At 43.6% G+C, this 22,878-nt stretch overlaps 1 protein-coding gene across 6 annotated transcripts in view; it reads left to right on the forward strand.

Moving 5' to 3' along the window:
* Positions 1-22,878, forward strand: part of RUNX2 (RUNX family transcription factor 2) — a 287,798-nt gene that overhangs the window by 81,280 nt on the left and 183,640 nt on the right. For 5 of the 6 annotated variants that reach the window (XM_044419216.1, XM_044419214.1, XM_044419212.1 and 2 more), the window contains one exon: positions 14,056-14,366. In XM_044419216.1, the coding sequence (XP_044275151.1) occupies positions 14,056-14,366 (311 nt within the window). Of the gene's footprint in view, positions 1-13,856; positions 14,367-22,878 lie in introns of those variants that run through there. The other variant, XM_044419211.1, reaches the window with a different exon arrangement.

A 22,878-nucleotide genomic window follows, 5' to 3' on the forward strand; every position in this document is an offset into this window, starting at 1 on the left:
AAAGGTTAAACCCCTCCCCTTCCTACACACCACAGCTAATATTAATATTAACAACTATTAACCACACATTTAATATTTTTAAAATCTTGATATACTTTCATCAAGTCTAGTTTGACCTTAATTCCATACTGCTAGCAGTTAACATGATTTTTTAAAAAATCAGGTAATAGTGAGCTTGCCATTTTTGCCGTGGACAGAACTCAGAGATCTGTGTGGGAACAGGAGTCTGTTAATGTTAAGGAAAAACATTAATGTCCGTGCCACTATGAACTACTAATCAGTCATAAATACTTTTTGAATAAACAGTGCAAGAGATGTTTGCATATATCTCTTAAGAGCAATTGCATGGATGCCCATTACTTCTTGCTTGCTTCTCTTGTTGTTGGCTGCCTCCCATACCTTCAATATGGTGGTGGTGGGGCGGGGGGGGGGGGGCTGCAGTACATTCATGTAGGATCCTTACTGTGAGCTAGACTGCCCAATGTCAGGGAGCACAGGACAAATAGCCCCCACCACCACTTTAACTGTATGCCTAACTGCAGTATTTCCCCTTTCTCAATACAAATGAATCTCACCATGTACATCTAGGGGAGACGGTAAAAGGTGCATGCAAAGGTATCACTGGGGTTCCAGAAATGAACCTACTCTTACCACATGGTGACCCCATGTGGTGAGAATCAAACCTGTTCTTAGCGACACACTCCCAGTACTTCATGGCATAGGCTCCATGTGTGATTAAGCGTCCCAGTCACTCTAGTGCAGGGGTCCTCAAACTTTTCCACCAGGGGGCCAGTCGAAAGGCGTCAGTGCAGGGCGCGGGCTGGAAAGGTGGTGCCGGTGGTGTGTGCAGGCCGGCAGGAGGGCACACGTGGCAAGGGAAGGCGAGGTGAGGCGCAGGCGGGCACGCGCTGCGAGGCAGGTGCACGAGGCGGTGGCTTGCTCGCTTGGAGTTCGTTTTCTCCAAGTGAGCAAACCGCTGCCCCTCTGTGTGCAGGGTGAGGTGGGCGGTGGCGGGCGCATGCGGTGGGTCCAAATGGGCATGGCGGGCCGGATAAATGGGCATGGCAGGCTGGATCCAGCCCCTGGGCCGTAGTTTGAGAACACATGCTCTAGTGTAATGGAAAGAACCGCCTTTAATAGAGAAGACTGAGCTGACTTTGCTTTTTGTAAGGGTCTGATAACAATTTAATGGCAACATACTGTTAGAGACCCTATTGACACGAAGTTTAGATTCTCCAGGGCTGAACCCTGGGCTATCAGGGGTGTCATCCAAGGCAGGACAGGCAGACCCAAAGCCTGCTCTGTGTTGTAGTCTGAACACAAGTTACCAAGACAGAAGGTCTCAGATCCTGTTTAGTGCAAGGTTTAGATTATAGATACATATCCAACAAAAGCGAAATACAGAAAGTGCCACCCTCACCAAGAGAGAAAAAGAATGCAGAAGAGGCTTAAATCAATGGACAGCTAGGAGCTATCAAGGAATGGAGCTCAACATGGGCAGAGCATGGGTGACAAGGGGAAACAAGGCACCTTTCCATTAGCTACATAGAAGTGGACACCTTTATTAGCAGGTGCATTTTTTCTTACTTCTTCATGGCACTGTTTCTGTGAAAACACCCTTTCTGCACAATTGCTGAAGAGATTGAGGGTGGTCAATCCCACTATTTTACCTCTAGATTCCCTAGTTAATGAGGGATTGGAGGGATGTTAGATTATCTGCATATATGCATACACAGAAGGGACTGGGAACCACCAAAATGAAGCACTGATTCTCAACTATTTGATGCTTACCACAGGTAAATTCCACAAGCCTAGCACTACCAGGTAAAATATCTTCCATGCAAAAATGCCTGTCCTTGCACTAGTTTCCAGTTTTTTGGTGAGCCCACAGATTCCGTTTGTGACACGTTTCTGCCATTAGGACTTCAGCTAAGCCACGTTCATTTCTTGCGCCTTATAGCCAGCATGCTGTAGCACCACATTTGATTCTGAAGCAGATTGTCATGTTCTACACTATTCTTTTTTTGCTTCAGATTCCTCCAAGATCAGAGTATAGCATGAGTATTAGAAGAGAAATGGGTATCTGTTAACAAGGTCAAACTTCACAAATCCACCAAAGGTGAATTCAAATTCAGATGTTAATTATATTTGACAATTTGCTCATAGGTTCTAAAAAAATTGTCAAATTTTATTTTTATCATTCATGACTTATGTTCTACACTGTCCACCTCAGTTAGAAGTAAGTTCCATTCATTTCAACTGAACATACTCCTATGGATTTTAAAGATTACAACTCAGTGAAATTAAAGTACTTGGATTTAAGCTGTTAAACGCCAATTGTTTTTTAAGGGCTGCAACTACACATATACATTATGCTTAAAACAGGAAGGTTAAAATCACAAAATCCCTAATTATTGAACTGGGGAAATAACGTTATATTGTAAATTCAGAGAAAATAAAAGTTTATGTTTTTCATCTGTTGTGCAAGTTTCTTCTTGATAAACGGCAGCCAGTAACAATTCAGAATTCTTTCTCTGGCAGCACGGTTGCCAAAGTAAGGGCAATTAAGCTCTGTCTTCCACGTGAGAAAGGGTATGGGAAGAATTCAATGATATCATATGGGAAAATCTGTTGGAAAATAGTATTTATTTATAATTTTCTGAAAACAATCAGACTTCCAAAACAATCTTCAACTATATTGCCTCTTCTCAATGTTACGATTTATTCACTTAGGTCCATCTTTGTTCTGTGTCTACTGCTTTTCTTTTCAGTAAATGTTAGTAAACAAATAAATCACATGTGAAGAAACCAGGGCCAATTTGCAGAAGCTTTTTGATGTGGTGGTCATTTCATTAAGCTACTACTGTTTGGCATTTTTGTAGTCTAGTCTGGCATGTTTCAATCAGTTGGATCAGTCTTTGATTACTTATGGCACAAAAACAGGAAGGAAAAGGATGTCTTGGTTCTAATAGCACACCCAGCTGTACTCATTGAAGCACATTGAACTCTGTGCTGGTTACTCCCTGTCTTCTCTTCCCAAATGATTCCTCAGTTCAGGAAGCATAGGAGAAGTGGAAGTAACATGAGAACGTCTAGAATGGATATATACCAAAGTGACAACACCCCTTTTCGACCATGCTCTTACATACATCATCATATGAGCACCGAATCACAACACCTGCCATCAGTCTTTAACATAAACCAGGCAGCTGTTCCGTACTTATGAGAGACAAGGATGTTACACATCCTGCCTAGGAGGTTGCAAGCCTTTTTCTCCCTGTGCTCCTGTGCTACAAGGCAGACAGGAATTTAACAAATGTCCTGATGAGTGTCATGGAGATGCAATGATGAGGAAGATGCATCTCTTACTTTGCCTTGTGACACTCTTTTTAGAAGCACAGAGAAGATAATGATTAGAAAGTAGTGGGCAGCTCCATGTTTCTGTGATGCCCCATCACACACATTGCTCGGCAAAGCTGTTGTGTCAGTTGTATCTTTGCTCTCCTGGAAACTCAAGAGGACCCCCCCCACACACACACACACACAATTAATTTCAGATTCTTCAGAGTTAGGGGGTCATGGCAGGAAGACAGGCAATGATTTCTTCGTATCTGTGCTCCTCCAGGTCTGAGTGTGAGCATTTTGTCCATGGCCTTGCCACTGACATGCTGGCAAGGGTGAGCGGAAAGGTATCGATGGCCCTGTGCTGTCTTGGCTCCCACTCCCACCTCCAGCTAATGCTTTTGTAACCAAGCAGCCTTCCTGCCATGAGTGCTGAGGAATTAACTAACATGTACTGGCAAAAAAGGGGAAAAAATGGAGAGACCCCGTTGGCTGGGATGAAGGGGCCAGGGCATCCAGGAGCATGCATATTTTGGAAAAATGATGCTCTCAGTATTGGCAAAACTCACAGCTCTTTGCCAATGCATGTGTGCGTGTGCATGCATGCACATCCAAGTATTAAATGCAGACCCTCTTCCATGGTGAGTCTGTTCCACTGAGCTTAACACGCAACCTACTAGAAGACTACTATAGAGGCCCTATCATTTATTTGCAGCTGTATTTTAAGGTCTTCTTGCCTGTTCCATCAGTAAATATTTTGTGAGCCATACTTCCAAAAGATAGGCATGGCCTTGTCAAAATTTCCTGTGTGGTGGATTAGCAGTTAAGCCATCTTGCCTGATCTTGTCTTCCTTGCTGCAGGAAGAACTTTGTGTGTTCCCCTCGTACAGAGATTGATATACATCTGCTACATGTATTGTTGTGATTCATGTTACATGTATGGAAAGACCATGGATTTTGAAGGAGCCTGTGGATTATATATGTGGTTGATTGTCATGATTGGAAAGGTCCTTCCATGTCTGGACAAGGTGCTTGGCCAAATTTGGTTCCACCAGCCATATACTTGACTCTTACATCTTATGGCTTCTAATTTGGAAGGGAAGTCTGGCTGGGTGCAGAAGTTTATCAGCTCCTCTCTGGGAGAGGAAATGGTACGAGCAACCTTAAGAAAAACAATTATTAGGCCATTCCAGAAAAAGCCTAACTTGGACTCCGAAAATATTAATGCCGACTGGCTGCTTGCTAATACACCATCCCTGGTCAGTGTTTGAGCAACTGGTTGCTGGCCAACTCCAAGCACTCTTGAATTTCTATCCATGTTGATACATTTCTAGAAGTATTTCAGTTTTAGTTGTTGTGAACCACTGGTTTAGAACAACTGGTGTTAGTTGTTATAAGCCACATAAAAAGTATTGAGTATTGGATGATGTAGAAATACAGGCGACAATAGAGCAACAGTAGCAATTACTCACAGCATTCATGACAACACTACCGATATTCACTACTCATGGGTTAGGGTTATAGCCTCAATTTTGTCATTTTTGCTTCTAGGGAAAGCTCTTGCTTAAATTGTTCTAGGACCTACTTGTTTGTTTTTCTGATAGTCCAGAGTATTCACCAGCCCCATGTTTCAAGTGTATCAGTTTTCTTCCTGTCAGCTTTTTTCACTCTCCAGCTTTCACACCCATACATTGTTACTGGGAACACAACGGTTTTTATAATCTTGGCCTCCAGTGAAACATCCCTACACTTGTCAGTCTTTTCTAGTTCCTTCATTGCTGTCCTCCCCAGTCTTCTTTCAATGTCTTGGCTGCCATCTACCTTTGATCTGATGACTGAGGCAAGATGTACAAAATCTTTTACAATTTCAGTTTCTTTGTTGTTAACTGTAAAGTTCTATAACTCTTCAGTAGTCCCGATTTTTCTTCTGTAGTGTTCAGCTACACTTTTCTTTCACTTCCATCAGGAGTTAGTTCAATTACTGCTGCTTTCTGCCAGTAGTATGGTATCATCTGCAGGTCTCAAATTATTGATGAGTCTTCCACCAATGTTCACTTCTTCCTCTGATTCTAATCCAGTTCTCCTTATGATGTGTTCTGTGTACAGATTAACAAATAGAAAGATAAAATATACCTTTGTCTGACACTTTGCCTATGGTAAACCATTCTGTTGCTCCATATTCTGTCCTAACAGTAGCTTCCTGACCACAATACACATTATGCATCAGAACAATCAAATGTTGAGGCACTACCATTTCTTTCTAAAATGTCCACAGCATCTCATGGTCCACACAGTCAAAGACTTTGCTGTAGTCTATAAAGCATAGACTGATCTTCTTCTGACACTCTTTCGTGCTCCAGGAGCCAATGTATATCTGTGTTTTGATCTCTAATGCCTCTTCCTTTTAGGAATACAGCTTGAACATCAGGCATTTCTCACTCCATGTAGGGTAATGTTCTTTGTTGCAGCATCTTGAGCATGTGCTTGTATGGGAAATTAGTGCAATGGTCTTGTGGCTGCTGCACTTTTTTGTATCTCCTTTCTTGGAGATTGGAATATTCAGGGAGAGCATAATAATGGATTGTTGAAGGGGACAACAGACAAAGGGCAGGTGATATGTGAAACAATGTGCTTTCGGAGAGCTGAGTTCCTCTGAGTATGTGTTTTTAAAATCCATAACCTGGACTCTCAGACTTGGGATGGTTCTATATCTGAGTTTTAGTTTGAGATCTTCTCTGCAGACCTAAAACTTGAGCCTGCTCTGAGCTCAAGCTGAAGCTAGTCTTTACTTTTTGTAAAGAAGCAGTTTTTCACTAGCTAGGTCTGCACCATGGCTCTTGTCAGGATGAAGCTAGCTATTGTTTATCTTTCCCCTTTCTAAGCCTGAGTTTAGTTTGGATATGGTCTCTCTGAATGGGCAAGGCTGAAGGGACTGTAAGCTCCTGCTAGATTTCCTTCCTGGAATTTAGCTTCCAACTCTAAATTTGTAAAGAGCTGTCCATCTGGAATTCTGGCATTTTAGATGATTACCTGGAGTAATTACTGTCAATACAGTTACCGCTGTATAAAGAGATCAGCAGACAGTGCTAACATTCTCCTCACATGGTCTCTCAACTCACTTGTGTGCTGACGCTTTGTCACTGGTGCTGAGCATCAGTGAAGCTGTTCATGCTTGGAGACATAATCTCAAGAGGCTCACCTGTGTACTCCCTGAAACCAGTAATGTGAAAACAGCCTTGGCACAAGCGCTGGAGCTGCCCAATGTGGGAGATCACAGCCACTGTTGCTGGCCCCATCCCCTTATAGCCACATTCCTTGCCCCATCTGCCCCTGGGTTTTCTCAGGAGATGGAGAGACTGCAGACCTTGAGCACTGCTATGATGACCTGCAGTCCCTTCCTCACTGAGATTTCTGTCTTGAAGAGAGCTGCGTAGAGCACTTTGAGCAGGTGGTGCTGGAGGCAGCTACAAAGAAGCCAAAGCTTCTATGGAATAGTATTCCTGCTGGTTTGACTCCTGAGTGCAAGGCCTATCGTCACAAATATTATTCTAACACCATTCTTGTAGCCCTGAAAGCTCCATGTAATACTGCAGAAGAGTAATAAATGCAGCTCTTCAAGGTGTGACTTGTTTCATCTATTGCTTCACAGTCTGTCAGACAGATTTTAGAGCTACAGGAGCTCTGCTAGACGAAAAGATTGGCAACGCCACCTAGGAGTAGCTGGTTTTGCATTGGCTGCTGCTGTAAGCAATCATTCTGCAGGCCTTGCATGTGGTTTCCATTGCAGTGGGAGTGTGAAATATTTTTGCTTTTGAACATGTCTGCAAGCCTGTGGAGAGCTGACAAGTGTCTGCAGGCAACTAATGGTTCCTGTGCCTAGACACTCTGTAGGTGAGGCTGACTGTGCGTCCCAGAGTGGCCACTGCTTCCCCAGTTTGGGAGTAGAGTGGCCAGAACTATATGTGCAATAGCAGAGCTGGCATTGAGGAGAGGCATGGTTAGGCACCTACTGAGCCCCCTTTCCTGGGTGGGGCACTGTCAAAGGTTCCTGGAGTTGCCCTTCCTCTTTACCATGACAACCTCCTTGTTCACCTGCCTCTAACCTGCACAACATTAGTGATGAGCAGGAAGAGCAAAGAGGCCCCTGCTGTCTAGTTTTCTGTCTGCCAAGAAAGCAAATGGTAGCATGCATGAGAATGAGGGAACAAACAGCAGCACCAATGGGAGCAGCGGGAGGTAGATGACTGGGTAGAGATGCTAAGGCTGTCTTGCCAGAGAGTTCTCAGGAACCTGGAATTAGCACTGTGGAAGTGTGCCAGGCCCACAGTGGGATGTTTGGTTCCCACTGACATTACCTTACATAATATCTTTTCTGCGCATAACAATATGCGGTCGCTGCATGTGGAACTGAGATTTGATCATGCTTAGGAGTCTAAGTCCCTCTGCTCTCCACTCAAGGCCTGATGCAGATTTCAGGAGTCCTACAGCAAAGTGTCTTCTGATGTTCTCCCGCTTGTGTTAGTGGCTCCCCAAGCTAGCCTGATTTCTGGACTTTGTGAGCAACTTAAATGATGACTCCGAGCCAGCTGTTTTTAATGGGATGCAAGGCATTTGTTTGGACTCTGCCAAGACACCCAGGCAACCACTGCCAAGGGTATTGTGACCCAGATGCCCAGCTTGCACCCTCAGTTTTTGTCCACGTAACTGCAGAATTCCACATATGTGACAGTTATGCTGATGCAATCCTGTTGCTACACAGATGGACATCTCTGATGTTGACACATCTGCATGCTGAGTCAGTGTAAATTCATGCCAGCGGTCCTATCCCCATCCAGCAGGTGTAACTCCTGAACAGAATCGTGGTTTTGAACAATGTCACTGAGTAAAGCAACAATCAGTGTCTAGAATAGTTGGCAGCTCATTCACCTTTAGAAAGAAAAAAAGAAAGAATTGTTCACATCCTGCACTAAGTGCTGTGTAGTTGTGGAGAATACTTGATTTACACTGTTCTTTTAGAAGCATTCACGATCTTTTGAATCTACTGCACACATGCAAAGGGTATTCTCAGCTCATTATAAAGATCCTGCTGGGATCCTGCTCAGCTGCATGCAGCATTTCTGACCTTGTAAGTTAGAACTGTACCTAGAAGGTAGCGGGGAGTCTATCTGGATGCAGAAGTACTGGTGTGACACTGTTGTGACCAAATGCCTAGCACGTATAAACATTTCCTCATTTGTCTATACTTTGTACCTGATTCCTGAAGAATATTGTCTATACAGATAAATTACCTCCTTGTACCCAAGCTTTATTTCCTCCGTACAATTGCCTATAAAGATTTGGAAGGCTCTTCAGTTCTATATGAACTTCCAATATTCTCCAGTTTAATCCTTTTTGTTATTAGTAACATTTTACCTGCCCTATAATTAATCAGATAGGACTGGAGCTGTAATTGCATCTCCAGTTGTGCCAGCTTAGTCTGGATAAAGCTGGCAGGCTTAAGTATGTATATCAAATCAGAGATCCATGACTGAAGTTTCTGGCCAAAAGTATATACTGAGATCTCATGGAGAATCCCCTTAGAGAAAGATGGAGGGTACCTAAGCCTTTTCAGAGAGCACGATGGGAAGGACTCTGGAAGCTGCCCAGAAACTTTTTAGTAATGGGACGGCATATAAAAACTTTAAATAAATAAATAAATAAATAAATGAGGAACCAGTAAAAAGAAGTAGGAGCTCTGGATTCCACACTATGGGAAACAGCTTGTACACATGACTCCTGTAAAGGCTATGAAAATGCACTTAGGATACAGAAAATAAATAACCATGTTAGGATAAATGCTGCCTCCAGTTTATTTGAAACTTTTCAGAATGAAAAGCATATGAATATGCTTATGACATTTCAGAAGAAATTATTTATTTTTTGGAAATAATGCTGAGACCAAATGAGATGTAAATTAAAGGCTTGTATTGGGATGGGTGTTCAATTATTCACTGTGCACATAGCTGTGGATACGTTTGGAATAGTGGCTGTCTGGTTTGTAAGTATGCAAAAACATACAGCAGAAGACCTATTGTGTGTTTTGTGTTAATCTCAATGATGTCAGTTGTCAAAAATGGTAACATTTTCCGAACAAAACAGCAGGAGGCTTTCAGTAACAGAAATAATAATAGTGCAGATGATTCAGGGTCAGTATGAGACACACAGTTTAACAATCTTAGTACATATTCCTAGGGCTTTAATTATAGGCAGTGGCACAGCTCTAGAACTCGATGTCAGTGCTAAGCCCAATGCTCTACTTCATGGAGTAGGTTATTCGTGTGTGCAGTGCTTCCCCGCTCCTGCTGCAGGCCATCGCCTACAGATATTATTTCAATGGCAGCGTATGAGCATCATGGGATAGCTCCGAGAAGATGGGATTGTCAGTGGCTGCAGGTATCCCATCCATGCGCCAGGGAGCGAAGGGCACGGCGCACAGGAGTCTGTCTGCGTTTCTTCTCACAACCATCCTTCTAGATAAGTGAGGGTAGTGCTGAGTCCACAGTCACCCAGCGAACTTCCAGGCTTAAACACTGATCACACTTTTCTGTAAATCCATCTATTTTTTTGCCTGGATTCTTTAAACATTTGACCCATCAGTGGCTGTGCCATTCTGAAAGAAATAGATGATTTGCTCCTGAACCTCCTTCCAGGCAAAGACAACCTAAGTATATACTATCTTATCTTACCCTAATGTAAATTGATGTTGATTGAAATAAAAATTATTGGCACATATGTGTTGCATGAGGAAAATTTAATTATAATGTTTAATTATACCAATGATTTATTTTATGGCCACGACATAGAATAAATTACTGATATAATAGCAGTTACAATAAACATGCACATAAAATGAAAACGTATTCCCCAATTGAGCTTTATTTATATTAGTGAGGAGGCAAATAAATTCAAAATGTACAGTATATCCTCAGCACCCATTGGCCCAATAAATGGGTCAAAACATGTGTGATATGTGGAATTTGGCATAAACGGTGGTACTGTTTCTAGTGAATGACAAAAAAGGGAATGATTTTTTTCCTCCCTCTTGGTGAAATAAGAGTTTTCCTTTTATATACCTCTTCAAACACCGTCCACTAAAGGAACATTCTAAGTATGACTTTTAACAATTCATTCTGACAGGCTTTATGATTACATATACATTTTAACAATGATTCAACAAAGAATGTAAGTTTAAAGAAAAAAAATACTACAAAGCTACAATATCTCTTTAAAATTTATTAGTTTATTTAAAATGGAATTAAACTTGTATTAATAATGGTATTATAACTCTTATTTTGTAAAGTGAATGCTATCCAGTCAAGATATAACCTAGCCAAGGAAAGCTCCTCTGAATCGCAATGACTTCCACAGGAGGGTTTTGTATCTGCCTCTCTTCCTCGGTGAAATTAATAAGACTAGCAGGTGCTTCAACTTTGCCTGGAGTATAACTAATTTCCCATTGCATACGTCCATTGTAACTATGACTCTCTGAGTTCTTTTACATCTTCAGAATGATTAACTTTTGATAGGAAAGCTGAAAGAAGTTAAAGAATCTACTATTTACCCTGTCTACCTATTCAGCCAAATGTATGGCTCATCTAATGTAAACCGTAACATACTATATTGGCCAAATCCATACAAATTCAATCATCTTCATAAATATGGCTGTGGTCCTAAACATTATTCACATAGATATAAATCCTGTTAGAATCAATGAAACGTGCTTCCAGTAAAAAAAATAAAAAGCCGAGGATCAAATCTGCTACAGCTACTTTAATCAAAGATATTTCTCATACTAGTTCCTGAGATGTAGCCTATTCCAGGATCCGGTAGGTTATGGCTAACTGAAACACATTAAGTAGAGAGTGATTTTCTAAGGTGGTTGAAAATCAGTTTTGCCAAAAGACTATAACTTTGTGGAGGCATTTGGTGGAAAATTTTATTTCCACTGCAGTCTATTTTAAGTAGCTCTACACTGGTACTTTCCAGTGGATTCTAGAAGCATCTAATTTTTTCTTTTTAGTTAGCAGAGGAAGTTTATATTTCAGTGCAATTTTCTAAAAAGAAAAAAGGCCTATATCCTGTTCAGAAATCTTGGCCGCCTATTGTTAGTTGTGGATGTGATTTCATTGGATGTTGCCTACAACCCAATTACTGTAACAAAGTAAGTAAATAGAAAGAAAGAAAGAAAGAAAGAAAGAAAGAAAGAAAGAAAGAAAGAAAACCAAACTCGGCCATAAGGCAATTAAAAAGTTTAAGAAATGGTGGTTTCTATAGTGGTTTTACTACTATAGTCACTTCCCCAGCAGAGGGGCATTCCTATATAAATCTTAGCCATGCGCTTTCCGAAAGACGGGGAAGAACGGATCTTAGAGCAATTAGGAACGAGGTTCACAAAAGCAAAAAAGCGGGCAGGGGCACTGCGCAGTGCTGTGCATGCCCGTGTGCCCTGGGCGTGCAACGTGTTGGGCTTGCCACAGACCATGATCGTAGCGAGAGAAAGGGCAGATAGAATCAAAACGCACACCAAGGCTCAAAACAGGGTTCTTTCGAGCGCTCCCTTTTGCGACAGAAATCTGGAGATGACTCGCTTCAAAAGCGAGGGCCTTGCTCGTGGAAGAAGCGAGGCTGGGCTGGCAGAGGACACGCGAGCGGCGCAGAAGCGCGCGGGACTGCCCCGCGCCCCTCGCCTCCCCGCCCCCGAAAAAGTGGCCTGCATGGCCGGCGGGCGGGGGGTGCGCGGCCGACGAGTCCCGCCTTTGCGCGCTCGGCGGGCCGCTCCTTCGGCGCGGGGTGCCCAACGCGCGCTCGGCTGCCGCGTGGCGGGAGGGCGGCGCGCCAGGCTCGGCCCCTCGGCCCGCCGGGCGCCGGAGCCCCCGAGCGCTCCCGGAGCGGCAGCGCTTGGGGCAGCGCCGTCCTGCCCCACCGCCCGTCCTCCCGCCCGGAGGGGCGCACCGGCCGCGGGCACGGCTTCCCGGGGAGGCAGGCTGGAGCTCCACGCCGAACCCAACCCTTGGAAATTGGGAGGATCGAGGCGAGGATTTGATAGGTTGTTATCTGCGCGGGGAGGCGTTCACCCTATTTTACCATTGGGTATGGAAATGGTTTGCCTGCGAGCGGCCTTTTGTGTGCGCGCGAGGGTAGCGAGGCGGACTTGCGTGGTGCCTTTCCCCGGGCTGCGTTCTTGCCCGGGCGCTGCTCGGCTCTGGCGTCCGCCCCGGGGCAGAGGGAAGGAGGGCGCGCGCGTTTGTTTTGAAGACGACAGGAGGCCGAGGACTGGCGGAGGCACCACGTGCTGCTGCCTCTCATCAGCATAATGATCGCTTTAGCCAGAGAGTACTGTATATATAAACCACGAAACCTAATCATTAGACATCCGAGCCTGCAACCCCCGCCCCACCCGCGCACGTTTTAGGACTTTTTCCCCAAGCCTTCCCTTCATGTTACCTCAATCTTTTCCTGACGTAACTTTTCCTAGCACACCTCCTCAGTTTGTTTTTAAATTGTGATATACTCTAACGTTTCCCCCCCTTACTTTGGTCATTAAGAAAGGGGGATTGTTTTCTTGTTTTTTTTACAAAAAGTCGATTCAACTCTATGCGACAGCAGCGACTTAATTAAAGGGAGCAGGAGTGTACCGCCGCTGCTTCCTGCAGCAAGTTTTTCCCTTGAGCATAGTTCAGAAAGCAGCCTGAAAATCTGCCCTGGCCCGGTCCTCGCCCTCCTGACTTTTCCTCCCGCTTGGTGCACTTCCCCGAGAATTAGAAGTCCGAACTGTGGAAAAGGCTCGATCCTTCCTCTGCAGCCGTCCAACGTTGTTGACTTCGTTGTTATTATTTTGACTACTTCTGATTTCCCTAAACCCCACCCCGGAGAACTCGCTGCTCATGCGGAAGAAGAGGGCAACCTAGGTCTGTGCAACGCCAAGACGCTTTTGCAAGAGAACCCCCCCCCCCCATATCCGCTCTTACCAGTAGCTACAAACTAGTAATCGGAAAACCTGAAAAGTTCATTGACATCTTAATTTTATCCGAACAAGAGACTTTGGCGGGAGGGGTGGTGGTGGACCTCCCTGGAGGAAAACGAGCCGTTCCCTTTGAGGTCCTCCGCTCCATATTCGCAGCCGACACATCTCGCATGAAGCAGGCAACGGCGGCAGAAACTAGGTTTCCTCCTCGCCCTGCAAGCCCTTTCTAACACCCCCCACCAAAGGAAAGAAGAAACTAAAGGCGGGTGTGTGCGTGGAGCAAGCGTGTAGCAATCGAAGAAGCCTTGGTGCAAAGACGGGAGAGGGGGAAAGAGTGAGCAGAGGCTGTGAGCAAAGAGGCAAAGAGGAAGGAAGAGACACGCTTCGCAGCTGTGCAGCAGCCGGGAGACTTTGCAGCGGCGCTTTGCAAAGAGCAGGAGGAGGCGGCCGCTCAAGTGTCTCCCCGCAGGCTCGCCCCACATACAGCAGCATCTTTTTCACTGTGATTTTTTCACCCCTTCCTGCACTTAGTCGGATCCTGGTTTTCTCCCCTTATCTTCCCCGCATCCTCCCGATCCTCCCTCGCCCCCACTTTTTCTTTTTCTTTTTTTAGTTCTCTGGTCCCAATTCAAACGCCTCCTCGAGCGACACCCCCTGTAACCTTCTGCAAACTCGCTAACTTGTGGCTGTTGTGATGCGTATTCCCGTAGATCCCAGCACCAGCCGGAGGTTCAGCCCCCCTTCCAGCAGCCTGCAGCCCGGGAAGATGAGCGAAGTGAGCCCGGCGGTAGCCGCAGCCCAACAGCAGCAGCAGCAGCAGCAGCAGCAACACCAGGAGGCAGCGGCGGTCGCGGCAGCCGCCGCCGTGGTGCCCCGGCTTCGCCCGCACGATAACCGCACTATGGTGGAGATCATCGCCGACCACCCGGCGGAGCTGGTCCGCACCGACAGCCCCAACTTCCTGTGCTCCGTGCTGCCCTCGCACTGGCGCTGCAACAAGACCCTCCCGGTGGCGTTCAAGGTAAGGCAAGCCGGGCAAGCCTGCGCCGACCCCGCGCCCGCCAGCAGCCCTGGCCCGGGCTGCCCCCGCGCTGCCTTTTGGCCTGCGCGGGTCACGGCGGCCAGCCTCGACCCGGCACCTGGCGGCGGACAGCCCTTTGGCGCCCACCACTCGCAGGGCTCCCCAGAGGCACGTCCGAAATGGTGCTCGGTGCCCTGGCGGAGCCGGCCCAGCTTATTGCAGAGATGCGTGGCCTTTGGTGACCCCTGGGAACCCCTCGGAGGCAGCCGTAAAATAGCGCAGCCTGCCTCCCAGGGACCCTCGGACAAGAGCTTTTCCTGCGGCTGTAAAGGTGGAGCGCTGTTGGTGACCCACACACGCACACTCTGATTATGCCTTTGAAAAAAAACCTCCTTCACCATTTCCTGTTTCTGCCCGGGACAAAACCTTTCTGGTTCTTGTGCCTCACTTATGAGTGAGGGATCGTTGATGTTAACACGGGGGAACACGAATGTACCTTTTACCTTGATGATGAGACATGAGCTCTCTTCCATTTCCAAGCTCTCCTCCTAAGGAGGCTAGCGCAATTTGCTCCAGATAGTGCTTGTTGTGGACTGCTGCCCTTCTTTACCTCAACCATAATACATATTTGTGACTACTTAATCCTCTACTACGAACACAGTCACTTTCATTGGACTGCTTCCTACTAGCTGCACTTCCTTTGCCTCTCCCCAGCTCTCTTTCAAAAGCCATATATACTTACATATTTGTACAGGTAATAGAGTTCTCATACTTCTCCTACAAAGAGTAGCCCTCTGTGTCTACTTCTTAATCCTCTGAGGGATCTTATGAGGTGGGTGGTCAGATGAAGGCTAGAAGTAAAGCTTTTGTCCCAAAGTCAGTCATTCATGAATAAATCTCATTGAGGTCAGTCGTGCTCACATTGTTGTCAGAATGCCTGTTGATACTTCTGTCAGTTCTCCACTAAGAGCCTCAGACCTTCACAGAACTTGGTTCTCTATTATTAGCCGTAAGAGTTCACGACCATTCTGAAGAATTAGCTTTTCTAGTGCTTTCACTGCATGCAGCCCCATACGCCAGTGACAAATGAAGCAAGTCAGGTTGCAAGGACCATACAGCAAATGCCTTCTTTAATAAAATGACCCCAACCAGTAGAATCTTTTAAATCCCACAGCTAATAACTAGGTTAACCACAGAAGCAAGCTGCATCGAATTGAACATTAGGGTAAATTAGACCCTCCAAAACATCAGGCAGCATGTTTTGGGGGATACTGAAGCTATCCTTTTCAGAATGAAAGAAAATGGTGGTTTAGCTCCCCCCAATGTCTTCCGCTTTCAGTACTAGACATCTTCCCTTTACCTACCCACTTCAGTTTATTTTTGTGTTTATAAAATGGGTGACTGAGTTTTGGAGTTATGATTGATGATACGCTGTTGATCTAAAGAAAGAATTCAGTAAACATTTCCAGGGCTATTGTGGGAAGCTTCTTTTTGCAGTTGAGTGTGAATGCCCAAGGTGTTACATCTAAAGTTCTGTTTGCAAACTGTCAAGTAATATATATATTACATATGGGAATTTGTTGATTCAATGAGTAACAAGCCCCTTTAAAACTAGTGACAGGATGGGCTCTAAATTGGGGCTGAGATGAAGGAGGGATGGGAGGGGGAAGGGTTAGAATGAAGGGTTAAAGTTAGACTTATTTTATTCCTTGGGATGTTGTGCTGGACTCCTGCTGGACAAATTAGGAAACGTTTGCCCAGAAGATGCTTGTTTTGCCAGTGAAAACAGGGCTGCGTTGTTAAGAAGGATCACACATCTTGTTAACTATCAGGAATGTTGTTATTAATTTTCAGTTAACATGCTGTCACTAAGAAAGGCTGAATGCCTTTCCCCTCCCTACTTCCTTTTCTTTCATGCATGTTTTTACATACTTAGCTTTATTTCAAAACTTCCACTGCAAATTTCTGTCCATTTTCTTCTATAGTGAGATAGTGCAAGACAATTATAACAATAATTATAACCAATCTAAGTGTTGCACATGAAGATTTGCTCTGTGTGTGCACACGTGTGTAACTCCTCACAAACAAATATAAATATATGGAGTGTGAATTGTATCCGCCACAGCCTTTCCTCTACTGTAACAAACACGGCCAAAATCACCCTTAATTTTAAGCTGGAAATCATACCCAGACTGAAGAATTCAGAAGTCAGTAGAGAGTGTAATATAAGCTCCAAATATTGCTAAAGGGATGCAGCTTTGTAAATGGGAAACAAGACATAACTAAGCTGATGGGGAAACAGCAACATGAGTCTTGGAATTTGACAAGGTAAATTTAGGCTGCTAGGTATTTTTTTCCCCAAACAAGGAATTACTTTTTGGTTGCAGATTATTGAAATCCATAGTTCAATTTGATGAAGGCTCTAACTGCACTGTTGTTGACTCAACTTTAGAAGTGTAGAGTTCTGTACTTTGTTCAACGTTTAGAAGGACAAAGCTTTGGTTCCCTTCAGGCAGCCTAGGTTCCCTGTATGCACAATTGCATGGTTATTCAAATTATTGGAGGTTTTCTTTTTGTGTGTGGGGGGGGGGTGTGCATAGCGGTGGAATCTGGTTATCTGAACTCACTGACAGCCTGCTATGCAATATGCAGTCATCCCTGGAAAAGCTGGGCAAGGGAGATGATCTGTGCCTTAGTTTTGATAACTATCGTTCTTTGTCTTAGCTCTGCATGATTCAGCTTGCAGATAGCAAGTTGAGATAGTCATTTGGAAAACTTGACTGTGCTTTTTTTCTCCTTGTAAATCTGCCAAATATACTCAAGAACCATGTCAGTTTTTAGGTTTGGAGCACTCCCTCAACACTTGAATCACAGGACTTGCTGACAGTTAGGGGTGATATTTTCAATCATTTTGACTGGAATTTTGAACAATGATACATTACACCGATGTTAGAATTGTAGTGCACTAAAATAAACATTGTACTTTGTTGCAGTTGATCTACCTCTTCCTGCTCAGCTTTGAAGTTTTAGGGTGGTGACCTCTGAACCAAATTTTAAAATGTATCACAGAGGTGCTATGTATCAGCAGTAGACTGATAGATGTCTTTTTAGTAATGAATCATATATCTGCCTCTGTATGTGTATGTGCGTACACATTTATAGTTACAGCAGCTTACATGGGATGGCTTTATTCAGTACTAACACTGCTAAGATGATATCATGCCATGTTCCTTATGTGTACCAATACAGTATAAATACAGATTACTCAGGCATCAAATATACCACTTGTGAATTTTCCTGATAACATTAAAATATAGATCTTGTTTAAAAGGTTCAAGCTTGTCCACATTAATGTAATGCAATTAAAAGCTGTACTGGGGTGAAGGTAAAAAAACCTGGTAAAAAATTCCTGTAGATACCGCTGAGAAAGAGGCTGTAGACTTATCTGGAAAGGGATTCCTCTGAAATGGGTAAAATTCATTTACAGATGCATATTTGGGGTGTACAGCTATTGCTTGTACTAGCAAGGGTTGATAAAAAAACTTTTTTTACAAGTTGAAAATGCACGTTATGTATAGAAAGATCTTGGAAGAAACTTTGCAAGACATTATGGTTTTAATTGTAGAAACCAAAAGTGCATGATGTAGTATCAGTGTTGACTGTGAAAGGAAAGGGTTTATTTGTAAAGCTGTAATTGAAAAAATTGCCAGCTGAAACTGCATGTAGACTGTGAAAGGAGATTGGCCATAGCAGTGTGTTGTATGTGTAGCAACTGGGTTTAAAGTAGTGCCTTAAATCTGTCGTGTGCTCTATTGTAATAGATGAAGTATGCCATAAACTGTGCTGCTTTTGATTATAATCTTTAAATATCACTTTGGTCAAACACTGTGGAATATTAATGTTCATAGTTTTTAGAAGGCAAAAGCTGGCAAGGATTGGATTTACTGAGAAAGATGAGTAATGCCCTTGCGGTCTTTATTTGGAGGGTCTACTGGTTTCAAAGCAACTTTCCTGAGGGAGATGTGATTAGTTTTACTTCATAATTAAGGACTGTTTGATAAATGTAATATTAACACAGCATTATAATTGTTTGATACTCTTCATGTAGGAAGGAATGTAGGTCTAGGCCAGCTCCTTCCCTCCAGTTCCCACAAATATTCTGTACAGTGGGGCTGGACTAGGAACCCAGCAGATGCCCCACTGATAAATGTTTCAGTGTTTCTGTTAGGACCATGCATTATATGCTCACAAAGGCACTGCATCCAGTCATCAAATCACTTGCTTCAGAGAAGCCTTGCTGGAGTCATTGTGACTTTAGCAAAGTAAGTGGTTGAAGGATTGTAGTCAGAATTATTAGCAAATCCAGTCTTGCTGACCACTATGACACTCCAACTATCAAAAATCTTTTCAGATCACAATGGAAGGGAAAAATACATACACACACAAAAATTCAGCGTGAAGTACTAATTCTGTTCAGTAGCGCTGCAGTAGTTAAGGGTCTGTCAGCATTTTCCTTTAAGTCCCAGGTTTCAGAGTTTATAACTCAGCTGGTTTAAATAGCTTCAAGCTGAAACTTGGTGTATAAATGGCAATTACATGGATTTTTTTAAAAATCAAACAAAGCATAGTTTTGTACTTTAAAAGTATTAAATGAACTAAGGGCAATAGTAAGGTAAGAGAATAATACAGATGATTCTGTAGTATATAAATTGACTTTGGGTATAGTTTTTTATAAAAGCAAATTCTGATAGAGAGTTACAATTATGGCCTTAAGGCAACAGTCCTGCTCAAGCTTTCCTGGCAGTGAGGTCCATTGAATCTATTGGGCTTACATATGAGTAGACATGCACGGAACTGGGCTCATTAAAAAGGTTTTTTAAAGCATTTATCCAGAATGAAAGTACAGTCTTTTTATGATTAAGAGTATCGCTGCCCAACCTGATGGCATAGTACTTCTGCTTCACATCTGCAACTCCTGTCTTCAGGGTAAGCAGCTGGACTATTTCTAGTGTTACTTGCTTGAATTTGAGGTTGCTGCTTATTGGGACAGCTAAGCTTGGCTTTTCAAAAAACGCAATTGACAAGTTTTAAGAAGATACTCATACTGCTTACATACTTTTCCTTGAACTACAGCACACCCCTCTGTTCCCATTTAATCTTTTGTGTAAAAATTCAGCATCTTTAGAAAATTTTAGAAATTTAGATAAAATAATGAATATTTTGTCTTAAAACTGCTCAGCATTCATTTTTCAGACTTTATTAACTTTCATTTTGTAGCCAATGCATTTATTTAGTTATTAGATATTAGAAAAGCCCTCTCTTTGGAAGGGATAAATTTTGGTAGGATCAGAAGAATTTGGGATTTGAGGGTGGTAATCAGCTTGCAAGTTTGCTCTGGCTGTCTCCCACTGCCTCTAGCTTCATCCTTGAAAAGGAGAGGACTCAAGGTACTCACCTCTTCCTGACATATCACATCTGATGAGGAGTTGCCCAAAGGCCTTATTCGGCTTTTCCTTCTGGCCTTTAGCCGCCTTCTGGCAGGCACAGATCGGAGCTTGCCCTTCTTCTCCACCTTTTGGGGTAATCCCTGCCCCAGTTGTAGGGGTGACTTTTGGCCCCACCTTGGCAGCAGTGCCACACCCCTCCACATGCTGCCCATTGCCCCACTTGGGCGACTTCTATGCCTGGCCCCATGGCCACATTCATTGGCCTCCACTTCCTGGCTCTACCTGCTGCTCCCAAGGACTTCCATCAAGGAAGGGACATATTGCTGCATGCTTTGGGCCTCAAGAGCTTCCTCCAGCACTGGGTGGGGAGCACATGTTCACATTCTCACACACCCAGGCTGGGGGGAGTCTGCTCTGAAGCTGCTAAAGGACTGATGGAAGCTTCATGTTGCCCTCGTGCTTCAGGCAGGCACAGTGCTTCTGTGCTGCCAATAGCAGCATGGATGTCAGCAAGGGAAGTAAGTGGTGGGGAAAGGAGCCTGGGGCACTCTTTCGCTGCCAGAGAGCTGGAATGGCAGAGGGGTGAGTTTCTTATCGGTGATTATAGAAACTGTGTAGCAGGAAAGAGGCAGACTTATCCCTGGGGTAAGAGGCAGACTGTTGGAAAGACTGTGAGATGCTTTGAATTTACAGAATAAGGTGGATTATGCACTGAATTAAATGAACAGTATTTTGTCTAGATTATAGACTTATTATTCTATTTAGATCAAAGTAGTATAATTGTATATGAAAGTGGCTGAATGTAAGAATATGAGTCTTACTGGCAACTGCCTGTTTGTTAGCCCTACTTGGCATGTAACATTAAAACCTGGTTAATTTTCCTCAAACTGGGTTGAATGTTAATGTATGAATAGTGGTGTCAATTGATTTTTTTTTAGGTAGGAACCTAATTTGGGAACCTTGTTGGTAAACGGTATCTCAGTCTAGGAAAGTTGTTAATCCCAGTGATTCATTCTATCCAGTTTCCTGTGTCTTGAGGTGGACAGTGCACAGGTGTGTTGGGTAGCTCTGGGGAACAATTTGGAAAGTGCAAAGAAGCTGCCAGGGTAGAGCTCTGCTCAGAAGCTGCAAACCGGCTGCCTCCTACTTTGCATTGCAATAACCAGTGAAGAAAGTTTGACATCAAGCCTCTCAAATAGCATCAATGAAAGTAAGGACACTCCTGTTTATTGTCAATAGGACTCTTGGGGTAGCTTAACAGCCCAGTGGAATGACATTGGGGCCAACACAATTTAGATTCAAAAGAGGCACCAGCAGAAGGGGAATTAAAAGAAGACACACAGATGGCTTTAGCTGACAAAACTAGCATGGCAAGCCACAGGCTACATGCCCAGTCATACCTGTCAGTCTGTCCATCTATTTGTCACATATACATTATACACCATTTATTGGATATTAGTCCCATTTTTCAGCTGAGGAATAGACTTGCCGGAGATCGATCAGTCAGTGACTGTATAACATGAACTTCTTTAACAGGAATAAACAACTGCTCCCGGGTATGAACTGATTATTTTCCCCTCACCCTTGTGCCATTTCATCCTTCCCCTTTTTAATGAAGAATCAGGACTTGCCAAAGCATTTCTTCCACTTAGCTTAAAGCTGCAGCACTTCTCTGTAGAAATCAAGCACAGATGCCTCTAGCATTGCCAGCCTAAAACAACCAGAAAACACACCATTCTGTTCCTTCCAAAAAGATTTCATCATGTGTTTTCCATCTTTCAACAACTTTTCGTGCTAGAAGGGCCAATTGTCTGATCTGGCATGAGGCAGCTTTTTTTTGGGCGGCGGTGGGTGGGTTACCATTTTGTGCTTTCTCTTAAATATTACAGAAGTAGTATTTCTGTCTATGTCTTGACTGAACTGCTCAGCTCAAGTGATTTTCCTCCTTTTTTAGAGGCCATTGCCTACCAGTCCCCCCCCCCCCCCCCCCCGCTCTGAGGCTCCTGGTGTTAGAAATGAACCAGGCATGATTCAGCCAATATGAAACACTTTCAAGGCCCACTGGCATACATTTAATAAATAACAATATATTCACATTCTGATCTGATGTATTTTTATTGGTTCAGTGTGCAGTTCTCAAATAATCAGTCTCTTGTTTGACCAAAGATACAGGAGTGTTGATGTTCTAGAGTCTTGTGGTAGTTGCAGTTTTAGTATCTCGTGAGTTCTTTCCTGGATGTTTAATATATAATGTGTTTATTTCAGTGGGAACCAATGGCATTGAAATCATGGATTATCAGATGCTCATGATGTAGCTGAAGAACAGGTGCAGGAGTACAAAAATGTAATTGGAAACCAACACTGAAATAAAACAAGCTCCATATGTTATATTTATAGGTCTATAGTCCTGCTTTTCAAGGCACTTTGCATCTATCAGTCACTCATAATATAGAAGCAGACTGTTTTTACATCAGCGATTGGGAATCTGCAGAATGGATGTATTAAAAGGTGCCTGTTGCAGACCAAAGTGTTCATCAGTATGATAGAATAGCCAAAACGGGGGCTATCAAATAGATAGTCATCTTTACTGTGATGTCGTTCTGCTGCTATATTATGGCTGAGTGCACTTACAGGAAAAATGGAGTATCAGCTGAAGGTTGTAGGAACATCAGCCTCAATGCTGTCTTTCAAAAGATGCAAAGTATATAGTTACACATTTTTTTAGCATCTCTTTTCAAATTTCAGATTTTCCCCCATAAAATTAATAATGAAATAGTCAATGAACTATAGGCCAAAAAGAGTGACTGTGGTGAGTAATGAATCCTGACCATTGAAAACCCCAACTTCCCTAACCCTTTCAACATACAATAATTTACACATTTATAGATTTAATTCCAAGATGGTATAGCGGGGGGGGGGGGGGTGCGGGCAGGCAGGAAGTAGTAAATGCCTCTCTGTATTAAGAGAATGAAGCAGTCACATGACCACTGCTAAAAAACAAACAAACACCCTACTCTGGACTGAGTCTTAGGATAATTACTGCCAGTTGCAAATATAGGAAGTCC

The sequence above is a fragment of the Varanus komodoensis genome, unplaced genomic scaffold (assembly GCF_004798865.1).
Source record: "Varanus komodoensis strain SLA01 unplaced genomic scaffold, ASM479886v1 scaffold100, whole genome shotgun sequence".
NCBI classification, from domain to species: Eukaryota; Metazoa; Chordata; class Lepidosauria; order Squamata; family Varanidae; genus Varanus; species Varanus komodoensis.